This window comes from Cydia fagiglandana, chromosome 13 (genome assembly GCF_963556715.1).
Source record: "Cydia fagiglandana chromosome 13, ilCydFagi1.1, whole genome shotgun sequence".
Lineage (NCBI taxonomy): Eukaryota > Metazoa > Arthropoda > Insecta > Lepidoptera > Tortricidae > Cydia > Cydia fagiglandana.
In genome coordinates, this window is record NC_085944.1 from 2,376,917 (window position 1) to 2,401,925 (window position 25,009).

Sequence of the window (25,009 nt, forward strand, 5' to 3'; positions counted from 1 at the left end):
TAATAAATAAATTATCTAATATTAAGCATAAAATTACAAATATCAATAACAAACGTAAATTAAAGCAGTTCCCCATTTTCCTTGCTGATTTGTGACGTGCTCCTCCCATACTGCACTAGCGGAAGAAGAGGCGCCGGCGCCGACTGCTGAGTGTGCGCAGTAGCGGGGGGCGTGGCCGCAAGCTTGTACCGTTCCACCAACCAATTGCAGCGCCCGCTGCGCGCGATCAAATTTATAAAGTCCCTACGGTACTGCTTTGTGAGTATTGCGTAAAGGAACGGATTAGCGCACGCGTTTAGCGGATAAAAAAATACTAGTAGTACTTTTCCGTGGCTCACGTCGACTAGAGGAACCCCCGCGAGCGCCGTCACTCCGAAAAATGCAACCGGCGCCCAGCAGAGTAAATCCGTACCGATTAGTAAAGCCATTTTGTTGGCGATGCGTCGTTCAGCAGCCGCCGCTGCTGCTCTACCTCCGTACTTTTCTCCACCGCCTCCAAGAGATCTGTATATTCCCACGTAGCACACCACTATTATCACCCACGCTACGGCATTGAAAAGGAACAGCGATCCTTGGTACACTGCATCTGAGGTCGATGAACTCTTGACTGGCAAGCAAATAGAAGTTGAGGAATAATCTGACACACCAGCCAGAGGCAACCCGGCCATGTGAATAGAAAACAGCCAGCCACCGATCATGATTTTAGCAGCCGTTCCCAAAGAGATTCTCCTCTCCAAATATATCGCAAAGGTAATCGCGAACCAGCGTTCCAAAGTCACTATAGTTAAAGTAAAGACTGATAGCTGTCCAGAGAAAACAGATAAGAATCCAGCGATTTTGCATCCGACTCCATATTGCCAGTCGTAAGCGTAGTTGAAGAATTCTCCGTAAGATTGTAGGTCTACTACAGCTAGCATGAAGAGGTAGATTCCAGTGCACAGGTCAGAGAACGCGAGATGGCACATAAGGAAGCGGGGGACGGTGAGTTCCGAGCGGTTGGCGAGGAGGACGATGAGGACAGCGAGGTTGCCGACGACTGCCGCAGCGACCACGAACCAGACGCTGGCGCGGAGCCACGTCCAGCCCATCACGTCTTCGCAAGGGTTGAGATCGTCGGGGAGGGGCGTGCAGTTCACCACGCGCAACCTGTTGACAAAATTTGGCGTTAGTTCGTCCCGTTATTGACTCGGAGGCCTGTATGATTTTGAGAGATGTTTCATGCACAGCCAGCAGTCGTATTAGGTATAGCCTTTTGCGTGGCCTTGCTCATCGCGCACGATCTATGAAAATATTGCATTCGCGCCTTAATATAAGCGTGTAATGCGCAACTGTAGGGATAGGTTTAACATGTCTATACTATATCACACTAGTTAGACTAGACAAGCAAGCTTTTCCAGTTCTCTACTCTTGAACATGGTATTTGGTATACCTCTACTAATTAAATTAAACTATGTGATTATTGATTAAATATTGTGAGCTTTTGGATAGTTGTATTCCACGACATCGAACAGTCGCTGGATTCACGAATTTCACAATTAAGAACCCTATTCTCACAGCGGCTGAATCTTACTTGGCGCTGAAGTTGCCGCACTCCAGCATCTCGGCGCCGGTGGTGTTGACGGCCTCGTGGAACATTTCATCGCCGTATTCGGAGCTGACTTCGCCGCCGTAGTCGAAGTCGAACATGTTCGGCGAGTAGTCCTCGCTCGTTGTTGCCGTTGACTCATCTTCTTCTGAATTCCTGGACAAAACAGTTTACGATATTTATGAAATTATATGTATGTGACCTGGTAAAGGTCGAGGGAGTCCGCTGGATGCGGGTAGCGCAAGACCGGTCATTGTGGCACTTTTGGGGGAGTCCTATGTCCAGCAGTGAACGTCCTCTGGCTGATATGTGTATGACGTTTTCAACGAAAAGGTACCACATTGTAGGTTGTCGATAAGGGACAATATAATGATTGATGGTGGTAGCTAATTGAAGCTATATGAAATTAGCGCCTTTAGATATTGACAACCGACAATAAGTACCTTAGTTGAGAATGGCACATATATTTGATCTACTATCTACTTATATATACTTGGTGTTACATGCATCGTATTGTAACACTTATAGTTTGGGACACTGGACACTTCAACAAGGGCGAAAGGAGGGGTCAGCAACCCGCGTGTTACGCCTGGAGTTTCAAATGTACTAGGAGTTCCAATAGCCAGTAGTAGCCACTACTGGCTACTGCAACCGCCCACCATGGCATGCGAGCTATACCTTTGATTGCCATCGATGCGGTAAAAAGAATATGAATAATTAGATCAGAACCGGTAAGACCGGCGGCGCTTTAAAAGAGTGGCGCTTAGCAGGCTATACGGGCTGAAGGTGATGATGATGAAGTGTGAACGAGGGTAAAACTATAAGCCCCCATTCGCGCGACAGCTTTTTCAACGCGCGTTAAAAAAGCGTTCGAATGGCACAAATGGATACATGTGTATTTATTCACACGACGGCGGTGGCGCTTTTTATTAAGCGTTGTTGGATTTTCGACTTTAAGCCTTGGTCGTTAAATCGAACTTAGAGTGCGGACAGATTCAAGCGCTTTTTTAACGCGCGTTGAAAAAGCTGTCGTGCGAATGAGGGCTTGCTTACTATTTTTGCTACCTTAAGGGCTCATTTAGACGGTACGAGAACTCGCATGCGAATTTCATTCTCATTGCGTTATTTGATAAGTCAGCTGAGTTGCTGAGCCCTAATTCTATTGTATGCGATTGATACTTGTTGCTTTGCTTACCCTTGTAGTTGCGCTTTTAACTGTTGTGTGTCGAATTTTCTGATAGGCTCCAGGGATCTCTGTCGTCTCTCTGCAGACTTTGCATCTTGAGCACATTTCTGAAAAATTAATTTTATAAACAACCTGTCTTTAGTAAAATCTTAATAAACCTATCCTACGCGAACTTGTTAGCTTACTCTTCTCCTACTCTTTAATTATATCTCAGTTTTGTTTCTTTTTAAAAATAAAGGAATGTCTCCTTGAAGTAAAATGAGCCAGCTTAAGGATTTAAGGTAGTTTCCCTCCAGGGCCCGACTTATCTTTCCACCCTGTATATCCTTCAGGTTCTCTCTTTCAGTTGTTTCATGTAGAGCTCATTGAGTGCAAGGCGCTCAGAGCTCAAGTAAGGACAGCAGTGGAAGTGTATAGTTTTGAAGTACTCTACCTCTTTCAGTTGTTTCATGTAGAGCTCATAAAGTGCGTGTCGAGCTGGGTCATGGCGCTCGGGAAACGCGAACGCGCAGCAGTGGAAGTGGTGGGTCAAGTGGGCCTCCTTCAGGCTCTGTAACATATACAATTTATTTGAACAAAACAAGTTCTAACATGTCTAACTAATAAGTTTACTTTAGACATAGACTAGGAATCCTCTAAACCGAGTTTAGAGCAATTATTTCATGCAACCGATGCTGCCAAAAATGCGGGGGTGCGCGGGACGAGGTGAGCGAAGTCCCGTGCCGTGATTGGTCCGTTCAAAGACACGGACGTCACACAAAGACACTTTCGACTCGAACATGGAGTAAAATTACCGTATGCGTGGCATGACTTTAGATCAATCTTTAAGGGCTACCCCACACTAGCGTCTTTTAAGCGTCGGCGTGTAATCAGCACTATGGAAAATGGCGTCGCCGCGCAGTTGCGTCAACGTTGCGTCGAGCAGCAGCCATGAAGTTGACTAGACGCCGACGCTTAGGAGACGCTAGTGTGGGGTGGCTCTTTGAAATTCACAAAAGCCAGTAATTTTTCTTTCCCTTGTCAACTTGACATGGTGCCATAGTGGAACACGGTTTATTTTTGATGACGTAAATTCCATTTTTAAAACCATAGGTATTCTGTTAGTCATGTTAGTGCCTTACTAAATAGGTACTAACATTACAAAACTCATTTATGTGTCTTGTACACATAGTATGTGAGTACGGTAATACAATTAATAGTAGATTGTTAACCAAGGGTGGAAAGTGATCCAATTCACCCGAGATATTTTGGCGCTCGAACGAAGAATAGAACGAATAGTTCGAGGGTGAGATGGTTACTTTTACCCGAGTTAAACACTCTACTTTTCATTTCGACTATGAGGAAAGTCAAACACAATAAATGTATGTTGATTATTGGTAATATTATCATTACATTACATTCATTCATTCAGTTTCACTTTTTTAAGGCTGTTTCAAATACATCCCAATTTAAGATCGGATTGTCTATGGTTTTCGATTTTTTTTCGATCAAAATGTAAACGTCACCAATTTCAGTCATGCGGAAGCTAATATAAGAGCTTTTAACTGAATAATATGCTGTTGCTCGAAGTAAAATTAAAAAAAAAATACTTTCCACCCTAGGGTGGGAAATGAAATATTCCACCCGGTTATCAGCCTATGAAAGGTGAACTTTCCGAACAGGAGAGATGAAAATAAGTTTTAATCGCATAATAGCAATCACGCAGTACAATTTTAAGCTTATAAATAAACGGCTTTTGAGTGGCGCCTCGCCATATAAGTCGAAATACAACATGTGCTAGATTAGGTAAATGGGTTTAAATTAAGTCAATAAAAGCATTAAACAGCTATACTGCTCCGGATAATTGAATTGGACCTAATCCCTGAGGTCAATTCGAACTCACATTTCGATGTCAAAATGATATCTAAGTAAATATTTATTTATTATCGTTATTACATTATTTTGACATCATAAAAAATCCAGATCAAATTCATTACGCGCTATTACAATCATAATACGCCTGTAGTTAAATCTAGTTTACCTGTAAATCGTATATCGATGGGATGTATTTGAGCGCGGGGGTGCGCTCTATCTTGAGTATTTCCAGCTTCTCTAATCCTTTTATAGGTAGCGAGGTAATTGCGGTGTTGCTTAAATCTCTGCAACAAAACAATAGTTATTTGTACAACAAGAGATCAAAGTTTGATATTTCTTCGAGTGCTTATTTTGAGTCCCGTGCAAGCGAAAGATTCTATAATAGATTCACGAGCGTAGCGAGTGAATCTAATTTAGAATCTTGAGCGTAGTAAGGGATTCAAAAGCGCACGAGATGTAAATAACTTTGATCTCGTGTACATAGTACACAAAATTTTTCACCCTAAGCAGTGAGAACATACCTAGAGGGACAGAGATAATAGAACCCAAGTATATCGAACTTGTATTAGACCCCGCATGTTGAAATGACATTTGACTATAAAAGTCACTTGAATGACATTTTGTCTCACTCAGTGAGCAAAATGCGATTTTGCTCACTCATACTGTCTCACTAAGTGAGCAACATGCGATTTTGCTCACTGAGTGAGACAAAATGACTCAGTGAGCAAAATCGCATTTTGCTCACTGTTTTTAAGAAGCAAAGTACCCTTGTTCGAGCTGCTGAGGTGAAAATATAATTAAATTACCTAATTACACAGTTTAACTCGGGTATTTTGAGTCATTCGCGCAACTTGTTTAGGAAAGATTAGTCTAGGTGTCCATTATCACAAGCACTAATTAAGAAAAAACCGGGCAAGTGCGAGTCGGACTCGCGCACGAAGGGTTCCGTACCAGTTACGCAAAATATCACGATTAAGGCTGTTTCAAATACATCCCAATTTAAGATCGGATTGTCTATGGTTTTCGATTTTTTTTCGATCAAAATGTAAACGTCACCAATTTCAGTCATGCGGAAGCTAATATAAGAGCTTTTAACTGAATAATATGCTGTTGCTCGAAGTAAAATTAAAAAAAAAATACTTTCTAGTGTCCATTATCACAAGCACTAATTAAGAAAAAACCGGGCAAGTGCGAGTCGGACTCGCGCACGAAGGGTTCCGTACCAGTTACGCAAAATATCACGATTATCGTATGAGAGCCCCAATTAAATATTTATTTTATACCGTTTTTAGTATTTGTTGTTATAGCGGCAACAGAAATACATCATCTGTGAACATTTCAACTGCTTAGCTATCACGATTCATTAGATACAGCCTTGTGACAGACAGACGGACAGTGGAGTCATACTAATAGGGTCCCGTTTTTACTCTTTGGGTACGGTACCCTAAAAAACCGGGCAAGTGCGAGTCGGACTCGCGCACGAAGGGTTCCGTACCATAATGCAAAAAAAAAAAACAAAAAAAGCAAAAAGAACGGTCACCCATCCAAGTACTGACCCTCCGGACGTTGCTTAACTTAATTTGGTCAAAAATCACGTTTGTTGTATGGGAGCCCCATTTAAATCTTTATTTTATTCTGTTTCTAGTATTTGTTGCTATAGCGGCAACAGAAATACATCATCTGTGAAAATTTCAACTGTCTAGCTATCACGGTTCGTGAGATACAGCCTGGTGACAGACGGACGGACGGACAGCGAAGTCTTAGTAATAGGGTCCCGTTTTACCCTTTGGGTACGGAACCCTAAAAATAACTAAAAACTATTAGTGTAGTAAACGAAGCAAGTTGTTGTATGGAGACCCATGCATTAATTCCTCAGTCGATGAAATTTTGCTTGGTTATTGTATAGTATGAGCCGAAACCAACATTATAAATATCAAAAAAAAAAAACCGGCCAAGTGCGAGTCTGACTCGCGTTTCTAGGGTTCCGTACATAATTCTGACTCACGCTTGACTGCACATTTCTAATAGGTTTTCCTGTCATCTATAGGTAAAGAACTATTTTGAGTATTTTTCTATATGGCATAAAAAACCTTTAGTTGAAATATTTTAACTTACAACTGTCGGAGCACCAGGTTGCCAGCGAAGGCATTTTCATCCAAACGCTTCAGATTAATGTTGCCCCTGAAACTCCTGAAAATAGAACACAATACGTCGTTAATGTAATTAGTAGACTTTAGTTTAGAAGCACTAAGCAGTAAACGATGACATTACTTATGAATAATAAAATAATAAAAAAAACAACGGGTTGCACTCCGGGAGTGCCGGCAGAAGTGAAAACTCAATGACATTCATGGTATATCCTCTAGCGGCCCACCATACAAGGAAAATTGGCAATCGAATTTGAATCAACGGTATTAGAAAATAGAGTTGAATTTGTTTTGTTTTAAAATCGAACGAAAAACGAAATAAAAGAAACTCTATTCCATTTCATTAAGATTTAAATTTCATTGGAGGTAATTTGTACTAGTATTAGGACATTGAACCCCAAGAGGATAATAATATACTCCGCCTGGTACTCTCTTCCGGTCTTTTCGTGGTCACGTGACTGACACAAGCCTACGTCATCATGCGACACCGCTATACGATGATATGCGATAGCGCTATATAAAGTAGCAATGTTATTGTGACGTAGGCTTGTGTCACTGGGAAGAGAAGACCATGTTTTATTAGACTATGATGACATTGTAACAGTTTTTCGATCAGGTCACGTGTCCGTCTTACGAAGCGTCTTACGTCTTACGCTCTCGCGAGTTTAACATTTTTACTCATCACAAAAAGTGCACAGAGCCGCTAAAGAAGTTTTCACTTCAATAAATAAATATTATTTAGGGGACATCTTACACAGACCAACGTAGCCCTAAACTAAACTAAGCAAAGCTTTTTCTATGGGTGCTAGGCGACGATATACATACTTTTATATATAAATACATACTTAGATACATAGATTACAACCATGACTCAGGAACAAATATCTGTACTGTATTATCACACAAATAAATGCCCTTACCGGGATTCGAACCCAGTACCATCGGCTTCGCAGGCAGGGTCATTACCCACTAGGCCAGATCGGTCGTCAATTGCGTTATAGTTATAGGTACATAAGTACATTACGCCATAAGATATTTACGAGTAGGATACTCAAGTGCATTTAAATGTTAAAGAAAGGTCAAACTTCATAAATGTTATTATTGTTTGTAATATTTCCTAAAATTGACAGTCATATAGTTATAAAATCATAACACGTAAATTTCCACAGCATCGAAGTCAGACCTTTGATGTCATGATTGATTTGATCTTTATACCTACCTATATATATTTAGATTATTGTGTCAATGCGATTGCATAAATATGTATTAATTTGGTCAGAATCAGGATTAACAATACATACTTACTGCACTGGCTCTGTGACCCGAAAAGGATCTTTGCCTCTGACACAAGAGAACGCCACTTTGCCCTGTTCTGCGCTACCTATTTCACGCCAGTTGGGTATTAGGTACACCGAGAACGGACAGGGCTTCGTCACTCAAACGATCCTCTTCAGGTGACCGAGCCAGCGGATACTTGGTCGGGCTACTTAATTATCAGCTTGGACGCTAGAACTCGATGTAGCGCTGCTGAGCATCTTAGGGCGTTTTAGAGTCGAAGAGCTATCTCTTCTTCCCTTCGGTTGGTATCAGTTACTGTGCAGAGGTATCTAAACTGACCCACATTGGAGGTTGCTTCGACTATTAGGTTTTTTGTCTTCACTCTAAGAACATCAAAGTGAAAAAGATTATACTTACAGTTTGGAAATCTCAGCGAACTTGAAAGCGTGTGCCGGCACCTCTTCAATCAGGTTGTAGTTCAGTGAACTGCAATAAAGATGATAGAAATGTTATAGCAATAAACGAACGTAATCTTATTTTTATCATATCCTTATCGAACGCACTAAGGTCGAACGTATTGATATCTGGTAAGTAACTACTGGATTAAATTATTTGTATTGTTAAGGTGACAATAACACAATGACTGTTGTTCATTTGTACAAGATAGGATGATCACCTGTTTGTCGTCATGATAGATAGATAGATAGATAGATCATTTATTGATAAAAATATAAAAAAATTTACATGTCATTTTCTTATTCTATAAGTAGGTACTATAAATATTTTTCATTTATTTATTTTTCTTCTTAGGCTAGGTCATTTATAACATGAATATAAAAGTAAAATACAAAAACACATAAAAAACAACAAAAAATAAGTATAAACACATTATAAAAAATTTGGCCAAGTCCGAGATAGCTCGAGGCATTTAGTGTTCCGTACGGCTACCATCAGTTTGGCATTGACATAAACGATATCGTGAACGTAATTTACTTCCTATAGGTATATCTCTTTCGCACTAATATATCAGTACGAGCGAGATGCATAGAAAGTAAATTACGTTCACGCCCACGGTAGCGTTTATGTCAATGCCAAACTGATGGTAGCCGTACCGCTCGCATCGTTACATTTTACAGAGGTTGTTTGCCTGTTTTTAGGATACCGTATTCAACTAGTTACACACACAGAACAATAGTACAAAGTGTCTAAGTGCGAAGGCCGAAGGCCGAGCTTTAGCAAAATGTCATTGCTTTAGCACAGAGCAATAGTACAAGTGTCTAAATGTGAAGGCCAAAGGCCGACCTCCGCGTAGCCCGAAGGCCCGAAGCGTCCAGGATGTCAGTGCTTTAACACAGAACAATAGTACAAGTGTCTAAATGCGAAAGCCGAAGGCCGAGCTCCGCGTAGGGCCGAAGGCCCGAAGCGTCCAGGATGTTAGTACTTAAACACAGAACAATAGTATAAGTATCTAAATGCGAAGGCCGAAGGCCGAGCTTCGCGTAGGGCCGAAGGCCCGAAGCCTCCAGGCTGTCAGTTCTGTGTTTAACCACTGACATCTTGCAGGCTTCGGGCCTTCGGCCCTACGCGGAGCTCGGCCTCCAGCCTTCGCATTTAGACACTTGTATATTAATTACCTGTGTTTAGAACTGACCTCCTGGATGCTTCGGGCTTTCGGCCCAATGCGACTTCAGCCTTTGGATCTTGCGACTTAGACACTTGTACTTAAAAATTCTTGGAAAAGTTACGGGAGGCGCGCGTCTGTCGGACGCTTCGGATCTTCGAATCGCTCCTTCGGCCTTTGCATTTAGTTAGATTCTTGTACTATGCTTTGTGTTTGAATACCGAAGTCGAGCATCTCGCGAATGCTTGATGTATTATAATAATTTAGAGTAAGGCCAAGCGCGCACCACGATTTTTTGTCCTGCGATAATTTTGTCGCAGAAATGCAACGTATGTGTTTATATGTTAGTGCGCGCATATGCGACACAAAAATCGCAGCGATTTTAAAATTCTGATTTGTCACATTTTTCCGCGATTGTCGCAAAGTGAATTGCAGCATGCGGAGTTGTATGGCCCCGCGCGCACTATGATAATAAAATCGCACCCCGGCCGGACCTCAGTCGGCATTTCGCTCTCCAAACCCCAACATCTCGGCACCTGCATCTCCAATGGAGTCTCAAAATGAGACGCTAGATGTTGACCATTTAATTATGGAAATAGACGGGGATCACCTTTGTGTTATAAATGCTCAAAGTCATACAGCAATTGCATATTAAAGACACGTTTCATGACAAGCGACTGGTACGAAATCCATGTTGAGAATGAACAAATCGTCGACTTTTTCATCGCAGTGCGCGCAGTGAATTTTCTGCGATATATTATAGCGCGTTTCTAAAATCGTGTCGCAAAAATTAATATCGTGGTGCGCGCTTGGCCTATAATACCTTAAATGTATATTCCTTCAATTTGAATATAGAACTCATTATTATTTTTTATTTGATTTTGTTTCTAGTTCTATGCCACATATACAGGGTGGAAAGGCACGACGATCCTTTCCGCAAAAGGCGGATTGTTTAGCCTAAGCTCTAGATTTTCTCCATAGAAACTATGTTAATGTGGGCAACCGTTTCTAAATTATGGCCTTTTAAACATCCATGCAAAAAACTACTTTGTTCTAACCCTAACAGGTGACAAGGTCAATGAACTTACTAGTAAACAATCTGTATACGACAGGAAATTGTACTAATTTGTTGCCATCCAACTATTCTTAGGTCTGCTTGCAACACGGTAAGAATCGTTGCAGGATTTTCGCTTTCTTAGTGGTTCCACTTGTTCAATACTTGAATGAAGTAGTTATGTTATTCCTTAATATTAATAATACTAACCACAACATTGTTTACAACGACAGTTTAAATTGTGATATTGACAACCACTCAAAAGTACGCAATCGTCTTATAAATATCTCTGGTTTCCTTGACTGATAAAAGGTTTTAGTTTCTTAACACGTTTCACAAAATTATTTTCGAATAATTGGAAACTATCTAAAATAATACAAGTAGGTTGTGTCTGATAGACCAAATGAATTTGCAAAAATGAAATATCTGCTAAGAATACATCAAGAATAAATAGGTACTTCTTAAATACCTAACTAACAAACCTTCTTGCGTGGCAGAAAATAGACAAGACGTCTGATGTTTGAAATCAAATTGTCATTGAACTTTACTAATCTAATGTCATATTTTTCAAATAAAAATACCGTTGTTAGATGCTCGTGGTTATTTAAATTTGTGGGACTGTGTAAAAGATATGGTGTACCAAACGGAATGTGAAACTGCGGACGAAATGAGACATTAAAGGCTAATTGCTGCTTTTGACAATCTGCGGAGGAAAAATGACGAAGAGCTATCGCATGGGCAATGTGCGCGGGCTCGGGGGCGGGCTGCGGCGTACATTATAAGACACGGAGGTACATTTGAAAACCGTATGTGAGAAGATAGTGTTAAATATTGGCAAAAAGTAATTATCTAAGGAAGTAATAAAATTGTTTGTAATATTTTTGCATTCATTTGATTTATTTGTCATTTATGCGTCATTCATACATCATTGCGATTCTGTCAACGATCGGAAAAAAGCGTAAAGTCCCGAGCTTTCCCGACGGAGATCCTTAACCTAGCCGTCATGGGCACATGCTATAGGGTTATCACCACAGTTAAAAAGTAGAAAATTTGGTATTTTTATTTTTTACTCAATTAACGATTCTTACCATTACCAATCTGCTCTGTATCACTTAAACGACCTAATACTTCCGGGAAGGATCGTCGTGCCTTTCCACCCTGTATAGACTTTAATATTATTTAGAACTGCTAAAAAACAAGATCGGCTTACTTTAAATATTTCGTCAATTTTACCTTTGTTTCTAAAAACTGTGATATTTAACTGTCATATACTATTAATGTCTTCCAAAATTATTTTCTCGTAACAGGACTGAGGGGCTACCGCGAAAACCGAAATTCGCAATTTGCGGGGATCTTTCTCTTTTACTCCAATGAAGGCGTAATTAGAGTGACAGAGAAAAATGCTCGCAATTTGCGAACTTCTATTTTCGCGGTTATAGCCCTGAATCTTGTTGCTCACCGATCCGTTCAAAAATATACATAAGTACTGAATATAATTAATAGATATTATAATTATACAATTAATACAGAAATGTAATGGTACTTAATGAAAAGGAATATTGTGTATATTGTTTCGACGAATCAGATACTCTCAATAAGATCTATACATGAGGCCAAAGCTGTTCATAAATATTAAATGACTTTATTATATTATCTCTATACGCCTTACTAACTCTATGTGTCCTATTGTGGAAAAAAAACACAACGACAGTCAAGAACGGAATTCTTAATTTGAATTTTTCAGATTTTTGAGATGCCTAGTCCATTGGTTGGAAAGCCCATTCGAAATTGAAACTTATTTGCAATAAAATAAGGTCGTATTTTGTAGATCTCTCTCATACTTATAGAAGGCTATTGAGATAAAATTAAATATCCCACAAAAATAAGCAAGCAGAATTAAACTTTGTGTCAAAGACATAAGTCATAAATTTCAATGCCAAAGTTTTAACTAAGGATGTTTCTCGCCTAATATGAATTGACCAGTGTAAGCATCAGTTAGCTAGCCCTAAGCAACCAAAGGTCAAGCTGCAGTTGGAAAACTAATAAAGATAAAGTTAAGCTGATAATTTTCCCGCCGTCTCCATGCTTCTTTAAGTTGGGTATTGACTGGTCAGCTGCCTGTTAGCTATAGTTTTCGCGAAAATCGCCAGGACAGAGGATGAAAATTTTTGTATGAAAACTTGCAACTTTAAATGCATTTTTTGACGAAACTATTGCAGTCTAAAATGAAGTCAAAATCAGTCCATCGACTCAATTTTTTGCAAGCTTTCTAATGGTACCCCATACGATTCTTACAAATGAAAAAAGTTTCAGCCTACCCCTCTCAACCCCCTAAATTTCCCCCTTTAATAAGAAATAAGCAGTTTTGACTTATTTACAATATGAGTGGTGGTAATTGCTATAACTGTTCCAAATTTTAGGTATCTATGTCAAACGGTCTCTGAGAAAAACGTATTTAACTGATTTGCAAGACCGAAGTGATCCCATAAGTGTTCCGTAAACAAAGTTTTGTACGGAACACTAAAAACCTAACCTAGGGTGCCGCCAGCAGCGGGGCAGGGCCCAAGCTGCCGGTGGTCAGGGCCGCAGAGAGAGGAACCGGCGGACTATCCGCGCCGTGTCCAAGATCACCGCCTTCTGCATCTGACCCTTGATCCAACCACCTAGCGAGAGTCTCTCAAGATGTCGGTCGAGACTCTTCGCTATTAGACCGTTCACTGAAACGACTATCGGGACAATGATCGTCGAATCAACATCCCACATAGCGGTTATCTCGTGAGCCAAGTCTAGGTACTTACTGGACTTGTCCTTCTCGGCTTTCACGAGATTCTCATCATGGGGGATGGTGATGTCAACGAGCACGGCCCGACGTTGCGATCGATCTATTATCACGATGTCAGGCTTATTGGCTACAATAGTCCTGTCAGTGATGATAGATCGATCCCAATAGAGCGTGGCACGACCATTCTCGAGAACAGGCGCAGGTAAGTACTTGTAGTACGGTACTTCGCGGTCCACAAGGCCGTATAGAAGAGCAAGTTGCTGGTGAATAATCCTGGCTACGTTTACATGTCATTTTCTTATTCTATAAGTAGGTACTATAAATTATTATTAGGTACATTTGGTATTATCACAATTAAATTAAAATTAAGAAACAATTTTATTGTGTAGATGGGTCAGTGACTTGTAGCAGTTAACGAATTCGTCAATACTGTAGCATGCCATGTCCAACAATATCAGTTTAAGTTTTTTCTCGAATATCGAGTCCGAAGTAGCTTTTAACTCTTCGTCTAGAGTATTGTAAAGTTTTATACCTACTATGGGTAAGGATGCGTAATATTAGCAATTTTGTCCTTTTATAACGGAACTGTCAAGATAACAGGTATACCTAAAGGAGTGATTAGACCAACCCAAATATCTACTACTGGTATAAGTACACAAAGAAATTTTATTGGTGATCAGGAACTAATTTTTCTAATTTAGTTCATCGATGGCGATCACATTTAACTATGGGACCAACCCCGATATCGCGAATAAAAAACATCGGACGAGCCGAAGTACATGAAATAGCCAATTTCTTTTTTGTGATTTCGGAGTTGGTCCCATAGTTAAATGTGATAATAATAACCATCGATGACTGAACTGAATTAGAAAAATTAATTCCTGATCACCGATAAAATGTCTTCGTGTATACAGTATACATTTAGGCCCCCCCCCACATCTGGCGTCTTTCGAGCGTCGGCGTCTGTCGGCGTCGGTCCAGCGCTATGGAAAATGACGTCGCTGCGCAGTTGCGTCGACGTCGGCCATAGAATTGTAGACGCCGACGCTCGAAAGACGCCAGATTTGGGGGTGTCCTTATTGGGATACATTTACAATAAGTAAGTGGGGAGAGTCTACATATATATGAGTAGGGTAACAAGATAAAAGAGCAATCTCTATTGAAGAAAACTCGTAGATTTTCTTGGTTCTAAAACCATCAGAAAATTTGCATGAATTGTAGATAGAATGCTTAAAGCGTTGTTATAGGGGAATCTGCTCTATAATCTTTGTGATTTATAATAAGTTAAGGAGAATATTAGTAAGCTAGGGTTTCAATTTATACCTCCACGACGACGAAGCATTTTCGCTAGGAAAGTAGATGCAAACAAAAAGCAAAAGAAAAGATAGATGCGTTGGTCGGTATGTAAAGGCCCCTGTACACAATGGGCCAGCGCCGGGCAGTACTAGGGACGCAGACATGCGGTAGAATAAGATAGCAATATCACTTGCTCCCTCTAACGCATAAATGCGTCCCCCAGACTAGCCCACGCTGGCTCATAGTTAGGGTTTGCACGACGGATCCGAAATGTATGGGAAGATCCGCGGATCCGGATCCAGATCCGGATAATTTCATACATTTCGGATCCGGATTGCAAACCCTACTCATAGTGTACAGGGGCCTTAAGTTAGGTACCAGTGGCGGAGCGTCCATAGAACTCGCTTGTGTGATATTCAGGCTCTTGGGCTATTTCCTTATTTAAACTTCTCTACGGCAACTCAGCTACGGCTTGCCAACGAACAATCTAGACGCGCCGCCATCGCCACTGGTAGGTACCTAAGTACCATTATGCCTATACTTCGTTTTTTTTAGCATTAGAAATTAGGTAAACAATCTTGATGAGTCTTTTAATTGAAAAACACATTTTAAAAATAAGTTACGGCAAATATGTAACAATTACGAATCTAATACGATCATTTATATTCTTCTGCTTTCATAAGTAATAGTTATTGATTTTTAAAAAGCGTTTTTCAATTAAAAGATATGCCAAGATCGCTTACCTTCTTTGAAGTTCTTTCTAATGCTAAAAAAAACGAACTATAGCGACTTAACTTGAGCTACGCGTAAAAGGAAGGTGCAAAGTAAAAATAAAAGAAAAAAAAATGCGTTCGTCGGTATGTACCTAGTGACTTACACTTGAGCCGCGCGCACGCGTAGCGCGTGTGCCGGGATACGTTTGATGTGGTTGCCTTCGAGGTCTCTGCGAACAATTGGAACTGTTTTAAAGTTGGCTAAAAGCATAGAGGCCATAGAGGGTACCGTTTGGAACTGTTTTAAAACTGGCCAAAAGCATACATTGTGCATAGAGGGTACCGTAAGATTCTGCGTTTCGGTGTACGGTCAAGGAAACTTATTTCCATGCCAATTTGTACCAGAGGGCTGGCAGGTTTCTTTCGCAGTGAATTAGTATTGCCCGTCATCGAGGGAATGCTGCGATAGACCCGTTAAATGTGAGTTAATGCGTGTTCAAAATGAGTCAAACACATTACTGTGTTACGTCTTTCCTGTAGACATACACAAGAGTTAAGGGCTATAAAGGTTAATTTTCTTATTTAACCCTTACCCACGTGAAAAGGTCCTCATTTTATATAGAGAACTATGATAAAATCATTTCTTACATGCCCACAAGCTGTTAACTATTGTTCACAGGAGAGAAAACTAGTGTGTTCGCACGAACTGTACATTTTTCTCTCCTGTGGGCAATAGTTAACAGCTTGTGGGCATGTAAGTAATGATTTCATCATAGTTCTCCAAATAAAAGGAGGACCTTTTCACGTGGATAAGGGCTAAATAAGAATATTAACCTTTATAGCCCTTAACTCTTGTGTATGTCTACAGGAAAGACGTTACACAGTAATGTGTTTGACCCAAATGCGAAATTTTTAAATAGGTATTATATAAAAATAGACTCTGACAGATAATTTTGCACGCAAATTTATTTATTATTATTATATTTTATACTTTTGGCGTGTAGTTTCATCCGCTACTATTGATGTTGAGTGTACCAGTCAACCTAATAGTTCGGGCAGAATCAGGAACTTACATGGCTTGCAAATATGCTGCGGAGGTGTTGGCTCTGTTCTCGTGCACGTGACTCAAGTTGGGCACCTCCACCAGGCCCGACGTCGTGATCATGCTGCAAATTGGATTTCTCGATCATTCTCCTTTGAAATTGACACACCACATGGGTTTTGATTGCCAAATTGATACAACCTATATGCCCTAAGCGCATAGTTTCAGAACAGAACTAACGCAATATTAAAATATGTGATCGAGCTAGTTAATTACTGGAATTTTGGCTACTTAAATAAAGGTGCTGAAAGACTTTAGCGTTTAATCGAGCAGAATATCGAGTATTCGGAGTTTTTAAACAGATTGGGTGAATTGTTCGACAAACCCTAGTTCTTCTGTTCGCGCGAATGCTCATGCATTACAAGTGGATACTCAAGTATATCAGCAGATCAGTACCCAATATAAACCAATTTCTACTGACTATTTTCAAAATGAAGGGAATTAATAAATTCTATGAAGTTAAAAGCACTCCATGAGCTCACCACACTAAAACATGAGTTTCTAAACTAATTTCCATACTATCCCAGTCTTTTTGGCAGCCGACAAAGAAACAGCTAGGGAGCCTAGCCAAGTTGACAATCACTGATGGAAAACGTTAATCGAAACGTAAATAAATAGTCACGTGATTTTCTTAGCATTTGTCATCCCGATATTTTTTTCGGTGCTTTTAGCGGTTATACTGCCGTATTCGAACTTCAAGATATTCACAAGAGACGACACGTTCTAGATACGTTATAGTTTAGATATCAACTAGTTCTCTTTTGCAACGCAATTCGGGCAACCAATGTCACTTTTACGTTAGATAGAGTAATTAAGATATCTATTAGATGTGAATTGGATCTCTAAGTCATATCCTGTGGAAATCGTTCTAGAGTATCTCCAGAATCGCGCCAATGTCAAATTTGACAGGTTAGATCTTAAACATATCGTTATCGTATCTTGGTGATGTCTATTTCAAAATCCGAATCGGGCCCATAGATTGTATAATTGTCATCTTGGCTTGGGTCAAGAAGTTTGAACATCCCTGCACTAAAAGGTTACTGTGTATATGGTGGTGTTAGTGAATAATAATATAGAGCAACATACATACGTACAATGTGAGTAGTTCCGGAAGCGCGGGCAACGGCGCCACTCGCTGCAGCTTCGGCGCTTGCGTTATGTACCTGCGCAACGCATATTATCTTGTAATTGTAATATACAGTTGGGTATCAGATATATCGGGATATATCGGTGCGGCCAAGGTGTTCACAAATATTTGAACACGCCTCTATTGTTCAGGCTTTGCATATTTTTGAGAACCTTGGCTGCTCCGAGATATATCATTTTCTCCATGGGAATTCTTTACTTTACAAAATCAGCAAGACCACAGGTTTATTATTATCGACTATCGTCCTCCTAGTTTTGTCTGTTTTCAATTTATAGTATTTGTGGGTAGCTTTTTAGAAAGCAATTCCCATAAGATTTCTGAGCCTACATACATTGACTTATACAGGGTGATTTCTTTGCACACGGGGGGAACCATTACTCTACTTACGCCGCATTTGGTTCATACCTATACCTACGTACATAAATAGTAGTTATCTCAGACAAAGAAATCATAAACGGCTTTATGAAATCCAATGGGCTCAATTGACATGCTTAATGAATGACTCACGATGATAGTGATGCTGTCTTGTCATTGTGGGCAATAAATTTGATACTATTTTAGTGATTTTAGTCTGGGTATTTATTGCTCCAATATGATAAATATAGTTTGTATCAAAATTTCTGTAATTAAATAATATTTCGAATGGATTCCAATAAGGACATTACGATACAAGTGCGAAAAAATAGTATGTATCGTACAACGTTTTACAGTAGGATCGCCCTTTAAATTTACATAATGTGCTAATTATCGCACTAGTGCGGTAAAGTAACACCATATGTACTGTAATAATTATTTACAGCAGTTGACATGGCCCTTTTTATCAAAATGCTTTTAAGTAGGTACCTAAGTCGCTGTTTTGTAGGTACCATTAATACAAGACGAATAACTGTCAAAGGTTTGCATGGAGGGCAAGGCACAAGCATAGGTTTTCCCTGTCTCTAGTTTTGTTATATAAGATTTGGCTTAGTACGACTTAGACGAATCCTTTATACCGGGTGTGGCTTGTTTGTAACACGAGCAAATAATTAAAACATGGATTGTACTCCTCAAACGGTATTTTCATACAAAATAAATATTCAATGGACGCCATCGCCATGCCATATCAATTGTGATTGACGTTGCTTGTCACGCCTTAAACATAACAAAATTCGCAATACATTGCGTCTTAGAATAAACTTTAAAGTGTATTAAATATCAAAAAACAAGTTATTTTTAAAAGTTGCTGAACAAATGTTGGTCAGTATGAGGAGTACAGCCTACAGTTAAATTTTTTGCTCGTAATACAGGCCACACCCGGTATAGGTATATCATTATCTATTAAGTACCCATCCATTAAAATTAATTATAAACAATTGAATTCGCTAGTAGGTAGGTTATTTATTTGTAGATTAGAGCCGAATCACCATTACATGTATGAATGGCTCAAAGATGGCAATAGATATTTCAACTATCTTATCAGTAGGTAAGTACCTGTGCTATTCATCGAAAGTAGCATGTTAGCATTGTCAAGTAGGTACCGTTATCGATAAAAATTTAATTTTCCTACGCATTCAGCTTTAGTTCTTTTAGATTAGAGTGACAATTTCGGCTGAAATCAAAGTCTGGTTTTTCGTGGGTTTTTCCGTACCTCGATTATGCTTATTGAAAGATACTAAACACACTTTTACACCTTACTCATTTGTAAAGTAGGCATATGTACAATCATATTGAGAAATATAATTTATTTATATTACGTAACATTATCTATTACTTATACCTAATATTTAATTGCGTATATTATATATATACCTACACTAATATTCAGTGATTGATTGATTACATTAGGTCCACTTGCACCATTCCACGAACCCGGGGTTAACCGGTTAAACCTGGTACTTGCCATGGTTACCCGTACAATTTGACACTAGGTTAACGGTTTAACCGCTTAACCCCGGGTTAGTAGGATGGTGCGAGTGGGCCTTAATTCTTAGTTAGGCTAACATACCTAGGTGAAGCAGACCCCTGTTTCACAGTGATAATTTCGCCGTAAATTGCTATTAGCAAGTAAATATTATATTATTATATTAACGCTTTATACTGTCCTTAGTACTTAGTACTTATATCGACCGGGAAATGTACAGAAAATTGGGCCCTTATGGAAAGTAAAGAAAGCTAATTAAACTAATATTATTATGGGTAATCAATAGTTATTTGTACAACAAGAGATCAAAGTTTGATATTATTTCGAGTGCTTATTTTGAGTCCCGTGCAAGCGAAAGATTCTATAATACTCGCTACGCTCGTGAATCTAATTTAGAATCTTGAGCGTAGTAAGGGATTCAAAAGCGCACGAGATGTAAATAACTTTGATCTCGTGTAGTACACAAAATTTTTCACCCTAAGCAGTGAGAACATACCTAGAGGGACAGAGATAATAGAACCCAAGTATATCGAACTTGTATTAGACCCCGCATGTTGAAATGACATTTGACTATAAAGGTCACTTGAATAACATTTTGTCTCACTCAGTGAGCAAAATGCGATTTTGCTCACTCATTTTGTCTCACTCAGTGAGCAAAATCGCATTTTGCTCACTGAGTGAGACAAAATGACTCAGTGAGTAAAATCGCATTTTGCTCTCTGTTTTTAAGAAGCAAAGTACCCTTGTTCGAGCTGCTGAGGTGAAAAATAAATACTGTTACTGTCTGTCCTTTGGGGCCTCCTGAGGATGGGGGCCCTGGGCACGGCCCCGTGTGCCGTTGTGGTAAAGATACTTACTGGGGGTCCACTGATTACTAGCCCACCGGACGATATTGGCCTGTCAGTTAAACGCAAAAGATGACAGTTCCGAAGAACTGACAGGTTGATATCGTCCGCCGAACTGGGGGCCGATTTTTGAATTCCGATCGCTCGATTTCGCCACTCGAAAATCGGTGGAAAACGGCGAAATGCAAATTTTTGAAATACAAGCGATCGAAATTTGGAATCTAGTGGTATTGACCACTCGATTTCAATTCTATTAGTAAAATTTAAATGCCTAGTAGTGGAGATATCATTTAACGAAATACACGAAATCGAGTGGTCGAATTTCAAAAATCGGCCCCCTGGTAATCTGTGGGCCCCTGAACCGCAAAAAATGTCTATGAAACTAACGTGGGTTACAATTTCGCTTCGGCATTTCGTTTGATGAATTAGTTGTCAATAAATAGGTAAAGAAAATAATTGATAATAAGTAATGCAATAGGTACTTACAGGGATTTGAGATTAGGCATCTTAGTCAGATCTTCAACTTTGACATGCTCGAGCAGCGGCGCATCTCGTATGGTCCTGCAAAACAAAACACTCGTCATTCCAACCGAAATAGATATCTGGGAATTGCGGAATGTAGGCAGTTATCTAAAGCCCTATAGCATTAAGAAGTACATGCATATCGCTCTGTTGTGTTGCCGATTCAAATCTAGAGCCCAAAATTAAACTACCTACAATAATAATAGTATATTCAGGGTTTAAAATGCTGACCGTAAAACGGGGTGAGTAGGTTTCGCGGGGAGAGTTGGGTTATGAATGGGGAGAGAAGGTTTGAGAGGGGGGTGAGAAGGGATTTTAAGGCTATTGCTACAAAAATAATGTATTCCAGTTTAAAATGGGGCTATAGTAATACGCATAATAAAAAAAAAATCGATCCAACAATTTTCCGACAAGAACCTAACCAGGAACCGTGCCACCTGGAGGCTTAGGACAAGGAAGGCCGACCCCAAATAGCGATCTGGTCCAGGATCATGATGATCCAACAATCTTTCAAAATCAACTTTGTATGAAAAACTCTCTCACCCCAAATACGAGGCACTACGGGGTGAGGTGGGTTTTCCTCTTTATCGTCAAAGTTATGAAATGGAACTACCCAAAATAAAATACAAACGTCCGAACCACTTATTATTATATACACCATTCAGTTTTCACACGTAAAAATAAAATTTTATCGGGGTTTGAAAGTCAAATTTCACCCAACACACCCCATTTTACGGTATTTTTTAAGGTAAATCAGCCTTGAACTGCTGCAAAGAGCTGCAAGTTCGGGCTCGTATAAAGTTTTTGAAGCCCTATTTCACTTCTTATAGGGGTTAAATTTCAAAAATCGTTTCGTAGTGGAGCTCTATAAGTAACATTGGAAGCCCATGTTACAAATTTCAACGTCCTACATTCATGGCCAACTGTGTGTAGGTGGTAGCCGGCAGCGTGGATGGCGCGCGCTGTCAGTGAGGTGATGTTCGGCTTGTACAGTTCCATCGCGTCAGTACCGTCACCAGCCTTCTCTCTCTTACACATAATTAGCTGGTTAATGAAGTGCAGGACTGCATCAACATACTTACAGATGGCCAACTGTGTGCAGGTGGTAGCCGGCAGCGTGGATGGCGCGCGCTGTCAGTGAGGTGATGTTCGGCTTGTACAGTTCCATCGCGTCAGTACCGTCACCAGCCTTCTCTCTCTTACACATAATTAGCTGGTTAATGAAGTGCAGGACTGCATCAACATACTTACAGATGGCCAACTGTGTGCAGGTGGTAGCCGGCAGCGTGGATGGCGCGAGCTGTCATTGAGGTGATGTTCGGCTTGTACAGTTCCATCGTCAGTACCGTCACCAGCCTTCTCTCTCTTACACATAACCAGCTGGCTAAGGAAGTGCAGGACGGCGTCAACATACTTACAGATGGCCAACTGTGTGTAGGTGGTAGCCGGCAGCGTGGATGGCGCGGTGTCAGTGAGGTGATGTTCAGCTTGTACAGTTCCATCGTCAGCACCTTCACAAGCCTTCTCTCTCTTGAACATAACTAGCTGGCTAAGAAAGTGCAGGACGGCGTCAACATACTTACAGATGGCCAACTATGTGCAGGTGGTAGCCGGCAGCGTATATGGCGCGCGCTGTCAGTGAGGTGATGTTCGGCTTGTACAGTTCCATCGTCAGTACCGTCACCAGCCTTCTCTCTCTTACACATAACTAGCTGGCTAAGGAAGTGCAGGACGGCGTCAACATACTTACAGATGGCCAACTGTATGTAGGTGGTAGCCGGCAGCGTGGATGGCGCGCGCTGTCAGTGAGGTGATGTTCGGCTTGTACAGTTCCACCGTCACCAGTTCGCCAAGTGCTCGCCGGCCTGACAACAAACAAATTACTTATACAAATGAGGTGATTTAATTATTATGTCGGATGAAGTGACGACATCGCACACTTTGACACACAATGGCGACACGTGTCGTGGGACATAGATATGTCGACTAGTGTATCCCTGGCTTTATAAAGAAGCGGCGTCGTTTAATCATAAGTCGTAACCAGGGGGCCTACCGCGAACCACACCTCTTCTTGCCTCTTTGTCGCACTTGTAAATTCGTACGTAAGTGCAAAGATAATTTGGTAAGTGTGACAGGAAGGCAACACGTGAAACGTAGTTCACGGTAGGCCCTCAGTGCCAGTTTTTTATTTCCATAACTTCTCTGTTTAGTCTGCGGAGCAAGCATTCCGTTCAACAGCATAACATCAAACTGTGTTATTGACGCTGTAGAGTGGAGTAGACATAAATAAACCAATGTTTGTGATTAATCGTTTCAATTTACCGAATTATAATTGTTGGTATATTACTTAAGCTACACGGCTCGATTCGGGAAATGTATTAGACATTCACTAGATATGAAATAGTAACGATATGTGACGTTCCGCGGCAAAAGGTACCCTATGGTGGTTGGTGCTTACGCTATTATTAACGCCGCTCCAATATGATTGCGGTCATAAGCACCTTATTCGAGGGTGCCTGAACGTGTTTCTCGTAATGAGAAGCCACCCCGCGCTGAAAAAGGATTCACACAGGCGTCGAAGGAGAGGAAGCCGCGCAAGGCGCCTCGCAAGAGCCAGTGTGGCACTGCGGAGCTAGATATTGCTTCTGGCCTGAGAGTTGCCACGCCGAATACGGCGTTATATGTATCGCGCCTGCACTTTTCTGCCACGGCTGACGATGTGGTGGAATATGTTCGCAAGAGGAGCCGTTACGAGCTGAAAGTGTTCCAGCTGCGATCGCGCCATTACGTGCACTTCAGCTCTTTCGTCGTGCGCGTGCCGCGGCCGCTGCTGGAAACCATCGCGAGCGCGGACTTCTGGCCGAAGGGTGTGGTGTTTCGGCGGTTCCGTGGGAATCTGCCAAATCCTACACCAGAACATGCGACACAACTAAAAACCGCCGTGTCGCCTAAATAATTTTTTAGCTTGTAAGATTTTACTATTGTATGTATGTTAGTTTGTAAGGTATGTATCTATGGGCCTTAGTTGCCTAATAATAAATGATATTTGATTTGATTTGATTTGATAAGGCACCTTTTGTCGTGGAACGTCACATATCGTTACTATTTCTTAACTAGTGAATGTCTAATTCATTTCCCGAATCCCGCCGACAGTAGGGTCAGAGAACGGATTCGTAAATTTAATTAATCGCCAAATCAATTCTTTCATTTGTAATTAATTCTTACCATCCATATTCATATCACGATTTAAAACAGTTGACAATACAATCGGTATTTTAAACGACGATTCTCAATGATTTCCACTGTAAGTGAGTTATGCGAGTTCAATGGTTCTATTCCTGTACAATGGAACGGACTCGAGAACACAATTCATTAGTCTGTTTACATGTCATTCGAGAGCATTTCGCAACTGACTGAACGGCCATTTTATGCACTAGTACTGTTAAACACATTAACTTCAAAGGGAAACTGGAAAATCAACAGATCGGTACATTAAATGGCATTAAGTGGTTATAAAATAAGCATACCATTAACTGTTTATCGTCATTTATTTATGAACTGGTAGTATTTGTAGCTGTAGAAGGTGTGTGTGTTCAAAACTGGAGTTCGTGGGTTCCAACCCCGGCCCGTGTATAAAGTCTGAAGTAAGTATATATAAATTATAAACTGAAATAGTTGGCATATACTAAAGAAAAAAAATATCATGACGAAATCGGATCACATATTATTATTCCCTATATCGAATATAGATAAGATCTACGTTCCCGTCTTAATTGGAGGATGTAATAGCAATCGCTTTTAAAAATCCCTCTTTTGAGTACCATTTCTACTACTTATTTTTATTATGCATTTCTAATTACCATTTTACTTGCACCCAATATTATGTATATATAGGTACGAGTATTTCCGTAATAAAATACGTTTGTATTATACGTAATCGCGTGTCAAGATATACTTATGCCCCTTTACAAAAGGAT

General features: G+C 40.3%; 1 protein-coding gene across 2 annotated transcripts; it reads right to left on the reverse strand.

Moving 5' to 3' along the window:
• Positions 1–22,200, reverse strand: LOC134669991 (lutropin-choriogonadotropic hormone receptor). Of its 2 annotated transcripts, XM_063527634.1 has the most exons (12): positions 22,115–22,200; positions 20,997–21,071; positions 17,713–17,781; positions 16,590–16,682; positions 15,681–15,746; positions 8,468–8,536; positions 6,741–6,815; positions 4,792–4,909; positions 3,205–3,321; positions 2,781–2,878; positions 1,571–1,741; positions 1–1,146 (listed from the first exon to the last, which is right to left on the reverse strand). In XM_063527634.1, exons 1-12 carry the CDS (start codon positions 22,198–22,200, stop codon positions 60–62), a joined length of 2,124 nt encoding a protein of 707 aa, XP_063383704.1. In that variant the 3' UTR covers positions 1–59. The 2 variants fall into 2 exon arrangements, with proteins under 2 accessions (XP_063383704.1, XP_063383705.1); XM_063527635.1 differs by lacking the exons at positions 20,997–21,071; positions 22,115–22,200 and having other exon boundaries at positions 17,705–17,767.
• Positions 22,201–25,009: the final 2,809 nt, after the last annotated feature.

Coding starts and splice junctions, on each gene's coding strand:
- LOC134669991 (XM_063527634.1), bottom strand. CDS start 22,200: ATGGAACTGTACAAGCCGAACATCACCTCACTGACAGCGCGCGCCATC. Junction 6,816..8,467: donor TTCGCTGAGATTTCCAAACT/GTAAGTATAATC, acceptor TTCTATTTTCAG/GAGTTTCAGGGGCAACATTA. Junction 4,910..6,740: donor AACCTGGTGCTCCGACAGTT/GTAAGTTAAAAT, acceptor GTTTTGTTGCAG/AGATTTAAGCAACACCGCAA.